Genomic DNA, 18,846 nt, shown 5'->3' with positions numbered 1-18,846 from the left:
TCTGTGCGGCTGCGTGCTCCGCCCTGGTAGCGCTCCGCGGGTGGGCTTGGGGAAGACCTAGGGGCAGCCTCGGCCCTGCTCCGAGCCAAGACCCAGCTGCTTGTTTGTCTTTGTGGAGCAAGTTCTCTGGGGGACCAGAATGGAAGGATCCTATCTGCCCAGGGATGTAGGCCCGTCTCAGTCTGGCCCTTGAGGCTGCTAAGCCCTTCGGTGCGGACGCAGGTTTCGCCTCTGCCCCCGCCTGGGTGTTAAGCGCCGGAGAATATGGCGGCTCTGCCTGGGCCCCGCCCCTCTTCCCATGAAAAGTTTCCGTGGGTTTTCAGAGATGGGGGTATGCACCCTTCCCCCAAGAGCACATCAACCTTGCTGTTTTATGGAGGGCCCAGGTTGTTCTGTCCTGTACACCCACAGCCCCGGCTTGCAGTCCCCCGGGGCTGCCTCCGTGCAGCCGCCCCCGTCCTCCGCCCGGCTTATACAGCCTGGCCCTGCCTGCCGCTGCCGGCCCGCGTCTCAGGCTCGGTGTCGGGGGGACGCTCTGTGCCCGTTTAACTTAGTTCTGTCAGACAAGGGCTGCTCTGTACAGATCTGAGCCTTGGAGGCTCCCCCTCCGTCCCGCTGGCCTCTCAATTGGAGAGGGGAGACCCAGCGAGCAAGCGCCAGTCCTCCTTTGCCGCTCCCTCCCCGCGGGATCCGTCCCGTGCTGCTTTGCCTTTTGTTCTTTCTTTTTTCCTTTTCTCCTACCAGATTTTTGGCGTCTTTATCTTTTGAAGAGGGCGATGATCTGTTGGAGTTCCGCAGGTGCTCTGGTTGGGTAAGTGGGTCTGTAGATGTGGGTCTTGGTGTATTTGTGGGAGAGGGTGACTTACAAGCGTCCTTCTACTCCACCATCTTGCCCGGAAGTCCTGTACAATTTTAATTAATGCCACTGTCTCACATTCTCACTGGTGTCTCTCCTTTGAAGGGTTCATCAGCCTGAGATCCCTAAAATTGGCCATTTATGGAGTCACAGGAGTTCGGGAAACCACTCAATGGGGGCTGATCAGAGGAGCAATTGAGAATGCATCCTGTGCAGCCTGGGTTCCAGCCCTGAGCCTGCACCCGCAAGCTGCATGAGATTTGGGACCAGCTGCCCCATCTCTTAGTCCCTCAGCTGCAAAAAAGGAGACACTGATACCTACCCTCAAACACCTGCTATGAAGTAAAACATGAGGAAAGCATTTCAGCCTTAGGTAGGTGTCCACTCAGAGCGAGTTTTGTAATTATGATGATGAGGATGACTGTTAATAAGTTAAGCCATACCAAAAATTAGAAATCACCATAAAGGAGAAACATTTTATGTCAATGAAGTTTTACTTTTGAATAGATTGCAGAATGTTCTATTGATTTTTTTAATAAACCAAATTTTGTCCACTAATTATAGATTTACAGGTTCATGGACAAGTCTCCAGAAAAAGAATTAGAGACCTCTAACCTCTGAATACTAAGAAACTAAATTTAAAAAAAAAATCAGGGGGGAGATTTTACGTCACTTGTGAGAGTATGTGCTCAGCATGCATGAGGCCCTCACTTGAGACCCCAGTAACTCCATTTAAAAACTTTTTTTTAAGAAATGGAGAATTAAAGTTAAAAGATGGAGGAATACAGAAAGTTTTCAGAGAATCAACTCAGATTTAAGATGGGGAATAAAACATCCATTTCTCAGAGGAAATCTTGAAAACTATGTAAACCGGATCTGAGTTGTCTAGTCTTTTAACATTATTTATGAATTCATATTACCAAGTCTTAAAACTGCCTGATAACCCACAGTGGTGATACTGATCATAATAGCTGCCTACACGATCGAGCTCCGGCTAGGACTGCTCTGTTCTGACATCTCTGCCCCTGAGGCCTCACCAGGCTGACAGCACTAAATTTTGTCATTCATGAGCATCTCGTGTAAGTCCTCCCATTGTGCTTCTCACTCTCCCCTCACCAGCCCCTCTGAGGAAAGCACTGTTATCATCTTCCCCACCCACAGATAAGGCCACTGAGGCACAGAGACTAAACATGCCCCAGGTCACATCGGCATTAAAGGACATCTGTTTTTCTGCTGTTTTATTATTGACAAAGGAATCTGAGACATCAATTGAAGACAGACTGTTAAATAATCAAGTCTGTCTGGTATTCACCTCAAAGAGCAGATACTATAAATTCCTGATGTAGGATGAGGCTGCCACCACAAACTGACTCAGCTTGAAATTAATATCCAAGATGAAGCAGTGGATACACGTAAATACTCACGAGTGTCAAATCCGCTCACGGGTCTGGGCCCTTCACTGCCTGAACGGGGGTGAAATCCCCACCCGTGTCTGGGAGGGAAGCGCGGCTCTTCCAGGTCTCACCCAGGCTTCACGGGCTGTTTCCCCCCACAGACTGCCCTCAACGATTAAAAAGCTCTCAAGATTTTTACACCATGCAAAACTAAAAAACATTTCTGCAGATGGAGCACTTTCTCAGGCTTAAACCTTTTTTGCCTACACTCAGCATGGGGGAAAATAACACATGACTCTGCAAAGTCTCTGACCCTCACCACTCACAGGAGTAGAACGGCCACAGCAGAAGATGACTCTTCACATTGCAGGATGAGAACAAAATAAAGCCGCCCCAACAACAGGCCCTCCCAGAGACAGCGCTCAGCAGTCTTCTGCACACTCACGGTTGTGCAGCCCTCACCACCATCTATTTCCAGAACAGTTCATCACCCCAAAAGAATCCCTATGTCACTAGCAGTCACTCCCTAATCCCCCTCCACCCAGCCCCTTCCAACCATCACCTGCTCTCTGCCTCTACATGAGCCTATTCTGTGCATTTCAGATAACTGAAATCAACAATATGTGGCCATTTGTGTCTGCTTCCTTTCACTTAACATGATGTTATCAAGGCTTGTCCATTTTGAAGTGGTATCAGCATCTCTGTTTCTTTTTTTTTTTTTTAAACGTTAAAGTTTATTAGAAGCTGGTAAGTACTATCAAATAGAGTGGAGCATAAGTGGTGGGGTTTCAAAGGGAAAAGTGCGGTTGAGCAGTCAGGGTGGACTTCCCAGAGCAGGTGGCCTTTTCCATATTCCCCATTATTTATTTTTTCTTTTTTATTCACTCTTATGTCTGAATAATATTCCACTACATGGAGATACTACATTCTGTTCATCCATTCAGCAGCTATGTATGGACGAGGTCCAGAAGAATGAGTGTAAGAGGTGACTAGGCAGGGATGTCATTTAAGCAAAGTGCATGATGTGCTTTCAAAAAAAAAAAAAGCCAACAAACAGAGGCACAAGGAAATTCAGCGCATTTCTGAGAAAGTGCATGCTTGCTTCAGCATGACTGCCTTGCATGGCTGTGGGGGAGAGTGACAGGAGACACAGTGAGGGAGTCACCTGAGAATATTCCCCACTGCAAGCAGCTCAGCCAATTCTCCTCCCTCATCCTGTATTTTAAAGCCATTTTTGCTAGGTTTTCTCTTATTTCAAGTAACAGTACTTTAGTTACACATCTGATCATCTGCATCAGATCACCTTACCTCCAAGCCACAGAAAGTCATTCACTGACTGGAGCAGCTCCAAGACATAATGGTGATGGACCAGGGAGTCCTGCAGCATCCCAGCCTGCAGGCACAAAACACACATGTGCCCTGGTGATGTCCGGAAAGTAAAATGCATGGAAATATCTCACTGCTGGTGCATGATATCTGCCACAAAACTGCCCCAAAATCATGATGGCAGCAAAGCACTACTCAGCCCTCTCATTACAAAAAAGAAGAAAAAAAAAAAGGGAGAGAGAGGGAACAGAAAAGAAAAGAATAAAGCTAAGAAGGCAAATTTAGGGTCTTCTACTGAAAACCAGCCACCATCACTGCCAGTATTTCAGCTGGAATGGTCCTGACTTCAAAAAACACTGCGCAGTTACATTTCAAACGTGATAGACCTATATGTATTTCACGTAGATGATATTACAGTAGGATTTTTCTCTTCGAAATTTCCAGTTGCAACATTAGCACAAGAAAGTTTACGTTTCAGCTTAAAAAAGATCAATTATCTTCCACTTTCTTAATTTTGAACCATTATTTTATAAAGGGAGCTATGCTGCAGATTATAAACCAACTGTTTGGATTCTGCAAACAAGACCTTTATGACTTCACTATTTCAGTGCAAGCTTTAATGATGCTTTGAGAAGTGGGGCCTGGGGTGCTCACTAACAGCTCTTTAAATACTGACAAGGATGTGCTATTAAGTAATGCAAAGGTTCTTACTCTACATTAACTCAGAAACCAAAGAAACTACACCAAAGTCTAACTTTATCTTTTTAAATTTTCCTATTCTTTTGAATATTAAATTTCTTAAGAGATAAGATTTTTTTTTTAGAAAGACAACAGCTGTATTAAATTTCCTCTCACCAAGGAAGCAATGTTTATGAAGAATAAATACCCCTATGGAAATCCAAAATACGGGACGTTTCTAGCTAAGTGAACATGCAGATCTCAACACAAGCCTAAATCCTATCAGATCTCACTCGAAGGAGCTCAACAAAGTGCTGGGCTACCCTGGAACTTAGCTTTTCTGTTCCGAATGTTGGCTGAGCTAAGATCATCACACAAGGCAGGGAAGGAGAGAAGAGGAAAGTCCACCTGGCTGCATCTGTTTTCTTCCAGCCACAAGGCGCTGCTAGAGCGACCTCGCTAACAAGCCCTCCCCATAAGGAAATTCGGCATCCACACTGCCCCTGCAGTCCCCAAGCAGCCCCGACGCCCCTCTCCCACTGGTGGCCTCCCAACCTGTGAATGGTCTTCTAATGACCCTCCCAGTTGGTGGCAACCTCCCCCTCTTCCCTGCTAAACACACGCACACGGAGCCAGGGCAGCGCCTTCCCTAAGCACAAATTTGATAACATCAACCCACTTCAAACCCTTCAGGGGCTCCCTGGTAGATTTCTAGCCCCACCCCCGACCCGGCTCACCCAGCATTACCTCAGTACCCAGGTCCCCAGTGACCTCAGGCGCCCCCTGACATGCTGCTACTTCCCACTTGCCTCCAGGCTCATTTTGACTATTTGTAAGGAAGCTTTCCTTCCTTCCAACCTCCGCACTTTGGGTTAGGTGCCACTGCTGTGTTCCTAGAACATTCTACGCTAAGACAACTTCTGACACTGCTAAGCTCTCAAGAAGCAAGTACATTTTCTTACTACTGTGAGTCAACACCCTTTCCCCTAGACACTCAGAATTGCATGTGTTATGAATAAACGAATGATGGGATGGGTCTCAAAGGGACAGGCAGAGTTGCTCTCCCCCATCCCGACCCCTTGTTTCTGTAGAACATCAGGAGCATAACCAGGAGAACCTCTCCTGAGGGTCACTTCCTGCTGACACACTTCACTGCCTCCTCTGAGTCAGTTCTAGTAAAAACCAAGCTCCTCCAAAGCCCTCCACACCAGGCCCTCTCCAGTGTCCTTCCCAGCAGGGGCACCCACCACCCTGGACCACACATGTCACTCTCCCCAAGTCCCCACCCCACAAGCCTCCAGGCCTCTGCCTGTGCTGCTCCTGCCACCTGAGTCACCCTCTTGATCCCTTCTCCTGGCTGACTCTTACTCTGTCCTCAGAACTGAATGTAGAGCCAATTTCTTCCAGGAAGTCCTCTCTGATGATGTCCTTTAGCTCTTGGCTGGGCTCCATCTACAGCAAGACTGCTTGGCAACCAACTGGTGTTTGTCCACCTGCTCCTATGAGACCATGACCTCTTGGAGGCCACGTGGGAAAAAGGATTGAGATGACAAGAGGCGTGGGAAGAGCAAAAAGTAAAATCATAGCCCAAGTCCCAAATTCAAGGATATTGTCTCAGAAGAAAAGAATAAAATGTTTAATACGTATGTCATTTGGCTATGATTTTTGTGGCTCATGGAAAGCAAGAGCTTGGTGTTCTAGTCTATATTCCAAGTTACATGCTAAGAAATGTATATATTCATTTCCAAAGGAAAACAGAGCTGCTCAACAACGGTTTGCAGTTAAAATCCAAAGGAACTTTGATAAAGGCAATCTCCCTCTTTTTATTTTTATTTATTTTTTTGGGTATCATATAGTTTTAGAAATATTTGTATAACTAAGTGATGGCTACAGCCTATGATTCTGCACTGGAGTGTTTGGGGCTGAGGAAGCCAAAATTACATGCACTGTGTAAATACAATCACACCAACACACTGACAGGCGCCCTAGTGGCTGTGCTGTGGCTGAGCTGAAGTTTCAAAGCAGACAACCTTACGTTGCAAGACAGCTCTCAGTAGAAATTAAGAAATGCAATGTTCTGCACTCAATTTCATACGTTATATGGGCCATTAAGCGATAGTGCATCTTGTCTAATGAAACCCCAAAATAAATTGTTACATCGATTTTCTCCATCTGACCCTTCTTTGCTAACTTTGGATATCAAACCCTCACTCCATAGGGAAACCTCAGGCCTACACTGCAGCAGGTTACATCCCGCGGAAGAAAGCCCATCAAGGGAGAACTGGAGAGTTTCCCTTCAGAAGCTGCTAAGTCTGGTTTTGCAACTGTATGTCATCTACAACCACGTCATCGTCAAAGGAGTAAGACCTAACAGCTGTGGGACGAAAAGCACTGCGTTGCTTCCGAACCATCAAAGAACACTGAGCTTTGTGAAACAGTCCTGAGGTACATAAATCGCACTTTTTCTGAAAGGCTCCAAAATTGACCCATTTCACCATTCCAGGTACAACAGGGAGGTACCGGAATTAGTAGAGTGAACATGCCCGTGAAGTCTGACAAGGCCCTGCTTGCATACTGCTACAGCATCTACTAGCCGCTAAACCGACCAATTCCTTAACCCCTCTGAGAAGGCTTCGCAATACGCAAAACGGGGCTGCCACCGCCCACCTGGGAGTCATGGATGTGAATACAACACGCAAGTAGGGCGGCTGACAGGTACCTGAAACGAGGCCTGGCTAGTTTCCCTCCGCTGCCCTTCTCCCCCTTTAAACTTGCACTGTTCCCCCTGGTAAGGGTCAAGCCCCCGGACCAGACTGCCCGATTCTTCTGTGTATCCCCGGATACATGCCTTACCCTTAGGAGGCCAGAAAAAGAACTATCTCCTCCCCAGTCACTATCAATGTTCTTAAGAGTCTGGGTTTTTTAAACTATGTTGCAGGGAGACTATTTCAGAACTGTCCAACCACCATTCTCCACTTTGGCTCCTCTCCCAGCGCCCATCCCTTCTCACATCAAATCTTCTGTCTGATAGCCTTTTGTTCTTGGGAAATTGAGTCCGCTAGGGTGCGAACTCCCTAGGCCTCCCTCCCACCCTCACAGGTGAGTGTGACTACCTTCTCCCCACTCCCCACTCCGACTCCAGCTTCTGAGGAGGTTCCCCTCCCAGACCCTGCAGCCTCTGCATCATCCCAAGATGCTCACACGTGGCCACAACCCTCCCTTCAGATTTCTTCCTGGCTAGCCCTGCCCACCCGCAAGACCCTTAAGGATAAATGCCATTGCTCTGAAAATCGCAAACGCCGCTGACTGACACACCAAAGCTGCACGGTCTGGGCTTTCCTCCAACACAGGCACAGCCCTGCCCTCCCTCAGCCTCAGTCTACAGCTCTCGAGATGAGCTCATCCACCTGCACGGCTGTGAACACCACCTAAGAATGACGACTCCCAACGTGTATCTGTAGTCCGGCTCCTTCACCTGAGCCCCAGGGTCATAGAACCTGGTGCCTCTTTGAAGTCCTAACTTGGATGACAAATGGCATCTTAAAAATGCCTAATGTCCACTATTTACTCTAGAGTTCGATTCCTGGTAGGCACCTCCCAGGCTCCCCATTTTAGTAACATACCAAGCACACACCTAGGTATTTGAGGTCACATTCAATTTCCCCTGATCCCTCCCTCCATCCCTGCCCTGGAATCAGTCTTGAAATTTCTGTAGCTAAGCCAGTCTCAAGTCTGGTTCTGCAAGGACCACGGGCGAAACCCCACAAGCTCACAGCAAGGTGCAGTGAGTCACTGTCCTCCGAAGAGAGCTCTCTGGAGGGGGAGGCATCTCCTGCCGCTGGTCACCTCATAAGGCACTGGATTCTCACAAAGAAGGACCAGGAGAAGGGACTCAAGATTCTCCCGTGGTATGAACTTTAAAGGGCTCGAGGTCTGGGGGAGCTTCTAGTTAGCAGACACAACTGCCAGTGAGCAGATGAGGATGGAGGAACCCAGGCAAGGCTGTTTTCACTCCAACCCCTGGTCTCTCTGGGTCTGCGGGAAAGCCCGGCCATCACAGATCTCAGCCTGCATTTGCCAACCCAGATAGCGTAGACTCCTACTTGCGACGCTTACTTATGTTCTGATCCCCTCCCAGAACGTGATGGACTGTTTCAGAAATTCTGGCCTGTCTCAAGCGAGACCATGTCAGTGAAAGATGAAGTGTTCACATTTGGACCAGAGCATGAATGGAGAAACAAGGTCTCATGGCCAGAATGACGGTGGTGGCCAAACCCTTCCCCTGGGTGAGATGAACCAGGGTGGGGGTGAAAATGCAAGGTCCCTTCACGGCTGACAGGGGTGTTGGAGACTCACTACCGCAAACTAACGACACGGCCGTCAGTGTTGGACGTCCGCTGCAACAGACAAAGAGTCGGCGATTTACTGCCAATGTGGGTTAAAAGAAAAAGCCGGTGCAGGGAGGCCTGCACGGCTGCTGAGGCAAATCACATACCCGGCTCTGAATGCCCACTGGCTGAAGCAGAGAGGAAACTACGGTCCCCTTTAGCGGTCCCTGTGTCCACCATATCCAGGTGAGCCAGCAACTTAGGAGGAGGTCATTTTGTCCTGATACTCAGAAAATCCAGCGTAGTAAAGGGAAAAAATGAGTGGCATGGATTTTAGACCCGCTCCTGCCCCTCTATGAATGCAAAGTAAAGTAAATGGCACCGGAATGGTGAATGCAAAACAAAAAACAAAAAACAAAAAACCGGTGACTGCTTCCTCCAACATCGTCCCCTGCAGCTGCTCACCCCCGAGCCGGCCACGTCCTCACCAGTGACCGCCGGCCAGGAAGCGCCGTCACGCACGTCACACAGCGACAGCCAGGAACCGCGTACCGAGCACGTTTGTGTAAAAGCCAGAATCAAGCAAGGTGCTGCAGATTTTGACTTTCGAAGTTTAAATACCCCATGAAAAAAATCAATCAGCAGCCGCCGAAATCAATTCGCATCTCACTCCTCAAAACAAATACACAAAATTAATAAGGGCGCATTTGTCACCAACTATAAGGAGGACCAAACAGGTTCCTCAAAGCAAGGATTTTAACAGGTATCAAACACCAGTGGATGATGTGCTAACAGCAAAAATTCCAAAAAAACTAGAAAATAAAAAGATGACTAAGATAATATATGGATCAAGTCAGCTGTTAAGTTTTTGCTTTTTAAAGCGATGGAGACAGCACGGAGGGCGATCTAGCTATTTCCAATGCAGGGTGTGCAAAGCCCACCTTTTCAGACCCAACAACATGCTCACAGGGCGGTACAAGAGAAAAAGGGAAATAGAATAAGAAAAAGAGGAACAGCAAAAATTAGAAACACACGAGAACAACAATATGTGACAGTATTTACAAGAATTTACGTGTGTGTGATTGAGGCAGGGACGCGGGGACGGTGAGACACACCCTCATCTCCTGCTCCAGGGAAGGCAGGGGCCTGAGGGGAGCGGCGATGCCGGGGAACCCCAACGTGGTCAGCGCCCCAAACCAAAACTTCACCTAGATGCGTGTAAACAGCTTTTGAGCTACAAAATGTGGTCGCATTTCAAGCTGGACAATTTTACTCACTCCCACCAAGAGAAACAGGGGAGAATTAGCCTCCGCTCCTGCACCAAAGCATTGTTTTAAAAATTAATGACTGTGGAATTGTAAAAGCAACAATGGAGTAAAAGTGACTGGAGGAGAACGTGCTTGACCCGAGCTCACTGGCCACATTATCTAACTGACGTTCAGATGCTGGCTGAGCCCTTATGGTACCAGAACAGAGAGACCCACCAGGAGGGAGGTTTAATACGCTGCTGTATTTTGATGCCGGGAGCCAAGCCTGGTACACGAGGTTCTGGGTAAATAATGGTGACAGTGTCAACCACTATGGGCTAAGCACACATCCAGCTACTCCGCCAAATCCCAAGGACAGACTTCAAAAGGCAAAAACAAGTTGGCATTCTCTGGTGGGTCTGCAGACTCAGAGCCAAGCAGTTGCTGAGCAAAAATTTCACCAGTGCCTCCTATGACAAAAGAGGAAGCACTGGCCTGGGGCTGGGGCAGGGCTCCAGGCTTCCACTGCTCACCCACCAGTCTGTCCAGGGGGAGAAGTTGGTCCCTGTTTACGTTGAACTGATGCTCCTACCTTGACTAATGCCTGCGGGCTCAGCAGGAGGTGACAGGTGAGGTGAATGGAGCCAGCCTCGGTGTAGCACTGTGCTGGCAGCTGTGCCCTCAGCAGTGCCCAGGCTCCTAAAACTGCCACCTCATCTCTAAGGAGATGAAGGGGAGTGTGGGAGTTAGATCACAGGGCCCTGTGAGGACAAGTACAGATCATGACCATGACATGACTTGCCACTTCCTTAAGCCATAGAGGCATGAATGGGGAGGAACTGAAAATTCATCCAGAGCCCGCCAGGCACCACACGCAGGTGGGACTCGGGTCCCCTGTGCCTGTCACTCACAGGACTGCTCTGGACTTTCTTTTTATCAATTCTCTGGCATCTTCTACTCCAACTTACCAACAACCAGAAAGTAGGATCTGATCTTAGGTAAGTTCAAGAATCACAGAGCACCGCCTCCACAGCGGGCCTGGCAGCACATGCCATGTCCTCTGACCGTCACCTGTGGGACCGCCATCAGCGCTCTCCAGACTCAAGGCCCGAGGCCATAGGCCAGGGGGACACAGATTCCCTCACTCTCCCCAGTAAAGAGGGACCAACTCTCAGCAAAGGCATCTCACCCTCTTCTGCCCGAGGGACAGCACGATGGATACAAGGGGAAACACAGCAGAAGTTGGGGGGGTAGGCAGCGCAGAAGAGCTCGTCTGTACTTTTGAGGCAAAGTGGGGCCGTTGACCTAATCGCAGGGACAACGTGAGGATGACCATTTCCCTGCTCTGTCCCATACTCCGTGATACGCCTTTCCCTGCATAAGGAGTTCATTCGGAATTCCCTGGCGGTGTTTCTGATGTCCTACCTTGGCATGGTGGCTGTTGGGCAGGAAGAGAGGGCCTGAGCCGAACAGGTGCTGGGCCTGGGAGGCAGGAGACACCGGCTCCACCCCCAGCTCAACCAGCACCTTTTCTGCATCTCTGGATTCAGCATCTCATCTATAAGCAAAGGGATGAGACTGTCCCAGGACAGGCTGCCCAACAGAAATGAAATGAGAGCCATGTAAAGAAAGTTTCCCAGTTGCTACATTTAAAACTGTAAACAAAGAAACAAACCAACAAACAAAAAACAAATACTAGAAACTGACTTTAAGAACAGATCTTACTTAATCTACTGTATGTAAAATACTACCATTATGACATGTAGTCAATATATAAAGTAACAGGATAGTTTATATTCTTTTTACTAGACAAGTCTCAGCATCTGATGTGCATTTGACCTACAGCACAACTCAGCTCAGAGCAGCCTCCTCGCCAGCGCTCCTAGCATCAGTGGCTGTGGCTACTCTATTGGACAGCTAATCCAGGGGTCCCACCATGGTCCTGGCTCAAAAGCGGGAGTAAGTGTCCACAAGAAACCTAAAAGGATCTCTCTGAAACAAAGGCGGATTCACTTTGAAATGTCTGTAAACTGGCGGGCTGCACCTCCCTCCCCCCTTGGCTACAAGACAGCCCTCTTCCTTGCTGATCCCTTTCTGGATGTAGGGAAGCAACCTGACACAGAGCCAGGGCAGACGGGAATCCAGGTAGACTTACCTGCTGTCTGTGTCCAGTCCCATGAAGTCATCCTTCTCAAACAGGATGCAGAGGACAGGGATCTTCTCCCCAGACTTGTCGGGGGCCCCATCCAGCCACTTGGACTTGAACAAGATGAAGAGTGACTCAGTGAAGTCCTCGATCCTCTTCTCCACCACCCTGCAGTCCTCGTAGATTGAAGGACACGTCGGTGCGCGGCTGCTCGGCCACCTCCTCATGCAGCACAAAGACAAAGAGCTGAGAGTCATTAAGCGCGGTGCCATACAGCTCCTCTGCACATGGAGCTTCTCAATGGCCTTTGCAGAGAGGCAGTCGGTAATGGTGACAAGGCCCATGACCTTGCGGTTGGTCTGGAAGCCACTCCACCCATTCTCGGGCGCATAGTGGTGCCTGTAGTGGATACAGAGTGCCCACTGGGAGCCGCACGGGCTGATCTGGTTCACCAAGGAGATTCGCTTATTGATGCAAAAGAAATTCTCCTTTGAGATGATCCCCACGGGTTGGACCACAACGGGGAGAGTCTGGTGGTCCTCAGCACACTGCATGTAGTCAGGGATTGTCATGTTGCAGGCCCTGCTGAGAGGGGAGGAGATCGAGGTACATACTCTGCTGTGTGCTGCGGGCCCACCTGGGTTGCGGTGACCTGGTGTGTACCAGCCAGAAGGCAAGGGAAGCCAAAGCAAATCCGGGGTACAGTTTGTAGTCAGAGTCTCCACATGGCTACCGTAGGTCGGATCACATTACTCAGCTTTTGGTCTAGGCTTCCTGTCCCTGCAGAGAAGGGTCATTTCTTGTTTTCTGTTTCCAAGCACCTAGCCAGACACTGATGCAAAGTCAGTGTTCAAAACTGCTGAATAAAGAAATGAACAAAGGAACTGCTTTCCCCAACCCCCTTCAGCAGAATATAAAGAAAAGAACCACAGTGGGATCAAAAGATCTGGATCTCAACTCCAATTTATTTGAACTCCTAAGCTGCAGAATAATGGATAAGAAAACTTGCCTTGGGGAGGAGGGTACAGTTCATTGGTAGAGCACGTGCTTAGCATGTACGAGGTCCTGGGTTCATTCCCCAGTACCCCATTTTAAGAACTGAAACAAATAAATAAACCTAATTACCCTCCTCAAAAAATATTTTTTAATTCAAAATTCAAAAAACACCTTGCAATTGACACAACATTGTAAACTTGACTATACTTCAATTAAAAAAAAAAATCTTTGCCTTACAAGAATATATCTGGATTACAGAAGTCTGTATATGTAAAATGCCTAGGGAACCACCTGCATAAAAAGGGGGACTGTGCAAATTTAGTATCGCTCCTTTATGAGCTATATTTCCTTTGGGGGGGTTATAACCTCTCAGAGCTAATTTTCTCAGATTAAAAAGAAATAAACATTACCTTATTCTCAGTACTGCTGAAGAATCAGGTAACCCTATGAAAGCATCTGACCCATAGAGGTTACTCAATAAATGTTTGTTGAATGAATGAATAAACAAGCAAAGTGAATGCTGCTCCCTGCCACAGACCATCATAATGGTACTGCCTGGAAATCCCAAGCCCACGTTCCACCCGATTCTGCACTAACCATGTGGGTGATCTGGGCAGGCCTGTGTGCTTCTCTAAGCCCCAGCTTAATCATGAATAGAAATGAGGCCAATAACAAACCTCAAAGGGTTAGTGAGTCAGTAATGAATTGTACCCCAACTTTGCAAGATGGAACCATTAAGGAAAATTGGGCAAGAGTCCATAGACCCTCTCCATATTATCTCTTACAACTACATGGGAATCTATATTACATCTCAAAATAAAAATTCTAACTTTTTAAAGAGGCTATTGAGGTTAAATGGGCTCACTGTCTCAAATAAGGCACACACAGTACAAATAGGACAATGCCCAGCCCATGAGATACACTCAGTAAACATTCCCACTGAACCCACTGTTCCCTCCAACTTCAGAACATGAGGATGGGTCCTCGTGGCCAGAGGCCATTGCACCTGAAGCTAACAAAGCTAATGGTCCCCACTTCCAAGAGCCCCTGTCACCACCCTAGGTCTAATTTTGTATTTGTAAATTTTTTCTTTTTATTAAATAGAAACCCCCAATTGCATAGTGTTCAAATCACCAAAACCTGACAACAGAGATCATGATGGCAGCCCTTCTTGTTGAAACAATAAAATGAAAAGCCATTTCCACAAGACCTCTGTGTAAATCTACTAGGGAACTTCATCCTGAACTGATGAAGAGGACTGGGGAGGAGGGGGCAATCTGGGGCAAAGAGAACTATGGGCCACCTGTCCCACGATGGACTTTAGACTCAACCCTCACCCTCCAGGAACTTCAAAATACACACAGACAGAGTGCTATGAACAAGATTTTTTCTTTTTTTAAAGAAATCCCTGACTCCCTAGCAGGTCTTGTTTCTACCGAGACACAAATGGCTTATGTGTATAATGTTTCACAAAAGCCCTAAAATATTATCACCCCAACTTGACACATTAAGAGACTGAGGGAGACAGATTTATCACATTGTGCAAGATTAGAGAGAGGTCACGTCAGACACCCTATTTAAACCCAAGCCCCTCCTCCAGTGCTCACACTAGAAAGTGTGACATACTGCCCCTTTCCTGCCCTCTCGCTGCAATAAATCTCTGAAGAGTCTTTTCTGTGCCACCTGAAATCACAATCACATCAATTTTCCACAAAGAGCTATGTCACTCCTTGGAGGATGTGTCAAAATCTACAGGGTTGGGATGGGAGGAGAGATTTGCATTTTCTGTTTCTCAAAGGAAACATGGCTTTAAAAGAAACTGAAAAGCATTTATCTAGTCTAAGCCCGCATTGTGCAGAGAAGGAAACGGAGGCTCAAAAGAGAGGAGGAAAGGGCCTTATTGACAAATATTGCCTCAGTGCAGCACCAAGCCAGCCCTCGGCCCTTCTTGGGGAGGATCTGGGAGGCCCAGGAGAATGAATGTTAGAAAAAGGAAAGAGAAGAAGCATATAAGGCCCTGTCTCTACACCACCATACCATGAAATTCCACCAAATTACCCAGTATGGGTGCTGCCAATATTAAGGTGGGCTAAACAGGTTATAGAAACCTGAAAGTCTCAACCATAGATGAAATTCCAATATTTACAGTGCTTTTTTCCCAGTTCAAGCATCAGCTCAGTGGGCGCTCTGTTCCAGGGACTACACGAGGCCTGGAGTTCTCCCAAATACAGATCTCTATTACCACGTGTGCAAACCACATAAAGGCCATCAGAAGAAAAGCACCCACAGATACGATGGAATTACTGAAGCTGAAAGCAGCCAAGCAGCATATATTACTAGGAAAAACGGTGCTCCTAGAAATGGACTCATGGACATAGAAAGCAAACTGTGGTTAGCAGGCAGGAAAGGGAGGATTAACGGATACACATTAATAAATATAAAATAAATGACAAGACCTACTATATAGCACAGGGAACTATTTTCAATTTCTTGTAATGAGTTGTACTAAAAACAATCTAAAACATATGTATATACATATGCATATGTTTATAACTGAATCTCTGCTGTACACCTGAAACTAACATTGTAAATTGACTACACTTCAATAAAAAATAATTTAAAAAAGTAAGTAAAAATAAAAGTAATGCCATTAAGAAAAAATAAAAGAACACTCTAATCCCCTTATATTTAGGTGGTGGAGAATTCTGGTTGCAAACATGAAGTCCACTGGATATCTCCAGCATTGACTGTCACTCTTTCTGATGATCAGAGAGTCACTTGGCTTCACTGAGGTTACTTTTCTCTTCTATGAAAGGCTACAGTTGCAACTAGCGATGTATAGAATCTCATCATTCACAATTCCAAAAATTAGTGAGGACTTCCCATGGGCCAGGCTCTGGACAGATGAAAAGATAGGGTGCCAAATATATTCATAGGTAGAAGAAGCTTATGCCATAAAGACATTAATTCTTCCTGCTTTGATAGACAAATTCAATGGAATTCTGATGAGAATTCCTACCAGATTTTTCATGGAATGTAACTGTTACAGAAATGACAGGGCAGCCAAGAAAAAAGCACCACTCGTGGGGTTGGAGTACTCAGATTTATTAGGCCGGAGGGCTCAGAGGGGTTTCTGCTCCAAAGCTCTGAGCATCTCCAAGAGGTACACATGAGGTTTTATAGGGTTAATTACAAGTATGGGCTATTAGCCAATAAGGCTCAAAAAACAAAAAGCAAGGAATCAGTACACTGAAGCTTATCAATTCAGAACAGATCACGTTACTGACGCTTGTTGAGCTTGGATTTATGTGTTAGCTTGTTAGCCCAGTAAACTGACACTAAACTTCAGATTTACGAGTAAGCCCGGCAGAACTTATATCAGTAAACCGACACTTATCACACTTAGATTTATGAGTTAGCTTGTTATCCCAGCTGGGGTTTTCCTTCACATAACAAGTTAATTTATGGTCAGGAACAACCAAGAAAATTCTTTAGAACCACCACTGGGGAGGGTTGGATACGTCATTCATTTCCACTGGTCTTTCTGAAGTGATGAAAACGTTCTGGAATAATAATGGTTGCACAACTGTGAATACGCTAAAAGCTGCTGAATTGTACCATTTAAATGGATAGACTACATGGTGTGTGAACAATATCACAATAAAGCTGTTATATGAAAAAATATTTCTTGACAAATTTTTTCCCTCTATACAACTAGTCTGCCCCACAATTTAAGAAAAACAAAAAACCACAACAAACCAAACTGTGCCAGGAGCTCTTTAGGACTGCAATGTCTCTGGGTCTCCAACGTCTCTGGTGGTGCTGTTCCTGTTAACACACACTAGCTGGGCTGGGCTAGTTAGAGACTGCAACTATCTTTTTAAAATCGACGGTCACACGTTTCACCCTGGGAGAGGGAAGGAAGGAGGATGTCACAGCCTCATGCCTTCAGCTCATTTTTAACTGAACCAAGCCTTGCTTTCACCACTGTAATCCCTCGCACTATAAAAACATGTGACAACAAGCACCGCCATCATAACACCTGAAAGTGTTCAAGGTACTTACCTGGGGCAGAAACACTGAGGGAGGAGACAGAAGCTCCCTCAGCACTGGCGCTCCCTTTTACGGACTCCACCAGGAGAAGCTGGGCGTTACAGCCGGAGGTTCTCAGCCGGGAGAGCAGCGCTCACACCGCTGAGCTGGTCCTCAGGGAGCGGGAAAGGGAGAACAGCGCAGCCCCGGGGTCGTGGGGCAGGGAAAGCGGGGGGTTGGGGACGCGGGCTGCAGCCCCGCTCAGAGGCCAGCCCCAGCCCCAGCCGCCCGGCCCGTCCGGGTCCTCAGACCCCGCCCGCCCGGGACACAGCCCGCCCAGAGGCGGGGACGGGCCGGCGGCCAAGGAGAGGCAGCCCGGGAGGAGAGGACTTGCGGGCGGGAGAGGGGAAGGGGACGCCAGCTGCGGACTGAGGGTAGCCGGGCGGGGGCGAGAGGTGGCAGGTGCACACCTGGCCCTGGGCAGCTGTGGCCGGGGCGCCGGGGAAGGTGGCGCAGGCAGAGGGGTCTGGCCTGAGCAATTCAGCTGAACACACGCTGACTGGAGCCCTAGGGGGCTGTGACAGGCCGACCGCCCTCCTGCAGCTGGCTGATCCCTTTCCCGGGAGCCCCCCACCTTGCACTTCCACAGCCAGAGGCCCCGGCCCCAGGCAGGAGCCAAAGGCCTACTGGACGACAGAGCTCAGAAGCCTTTGTGCCGATCCCAGGCTCGGAGACGGAGCTTCCAACCAGCGGACCACCTGGCACCGACTGCGCATGCGCAGGAGGGCCAGCGATCCTCTGGGTTCTGCGAGAGAAGGTGGGGCAGCGACGGAAGGAGATGGGAGCGGGTGTAGAGGAGGAGAAAAGTGGAGGGAGACAGATGTACAAGAGTAGCAGAGAGAAGGGAGGGTCGTAGCGGAGATGGAGAGAAAAAGCTTTACCTCTGGGTGCACCCCGAAGGAGGCGGCAGACCTGCCTCTGTACCCTTCTGTAACCCTTCAAGGCCTGCAGCTTAAGTTTTACCTCCCTGATCCAGCCCTCCATCCGATGCTTCTGCTGAAACCCTACGGGGATCACACCCGTTGCCCCCACGCGGAGCTGGGTTTTCTGTTGCTCTGAGAACGAAGCACCCACAGGTGTTGTCGCTCAGAACTACCTTGGGAAGAGTATATATTCCCCTTTTACACGCCGGGAAACAGGCAGGCACGATCTCTGCCTTAGCTCCACTGTCCCAGGTGTTGGGCTGGCGGGGAGCGGGAGGTACAAGATCAGAGCCCCAGACAGAGCAGACTGCCTGAGTGTTGGTGCATAGTCCCCATCCCTCCTGGGTAAACCACACCCCACCCTAGTGTAAACATCAAGAGCTCACAGTAGTTCCCTGGGTGTGGGAGAGCCGTCCTCATGTGAAGGAAAAGTCCAGCTGGGCTAACAAGCTAAGTCACAAATCTAAGTGTGATAAGTGTCGATTTACTGATCTAAATTCTGCTGGGCTATCTTGTAAATGTGAAGTTTAGTGTCAGTTTATTGGGATAACAAGCTAACTCGTAAATCCAAGCTCAACAAGTGTCAGTAACGTGATCTATTACAAATTGATAAGCTCCAGTGTACTGATTCCTTGCTTTTTGTTCTTTGAGTCTTATTGGCTAATACCCCCTTACTTGTAATTAAGCCTTTAAAACCTCATGTGCACGTCTTGGACGTGCTCAGAACTTCGGAGCAGAAGCCCCTCTGAGCCTGCCAGCATAATAAATCTGAGTACTCCAACACTCTGATTGGTGCTTGTTTCTTGGCTGGCCTGTTTCCATAACACTCAGCTCCAGTGCCAAGCTTTCTAGGTAGATAG

General features: G+C 48.0%; 1 protein-coding gene across 1 annotated transcript in view; it reads right to left on the bottom strand.

The window, feature by feature from the left end:
* LOC107035128 (uncharacterized) overlaps positions 1-12,222 on the bottom strand; it is an 82,967-nt gene extending 70,745 nt beyond the window's left edge. The window contains exons 1-2 of the mRNA XM_072945935.1: positions 11,985-12,222; positions 11,255-11,422 (exon numbers count right to left, since the gene is read on the bottom strand). Coding sequence (XP_072802036.1) covers positions 11,255-11,422; positions 11,985-12,202 — 386 coding nt within the window. The 5' untranslated portion in view covers positions 12,203-12,222. The remainder of the gene's footprint in view (positions 1-11,254; positions 11,423-11,984) is intronic.
* Positions 12,223-18,846: the final 6,624 nt, after the last annotated feature.

This window comes from Vicugna pacos, chromosome 21, assembly GCF_048564905.1.
Source record: "Vicugna pacos chromosome 21, VicPac4, whole genome shotgun sequence".
NCBI classification, from domain to species: Eukaryota; Metazoa; Chordata; class Mammalia; order Artiodactyla; family Camelidae; genus Vicugna; species Vicugna pacos.
This window is presented reverse-complemented; position numbering and strand designations above follow the sequence as displayed.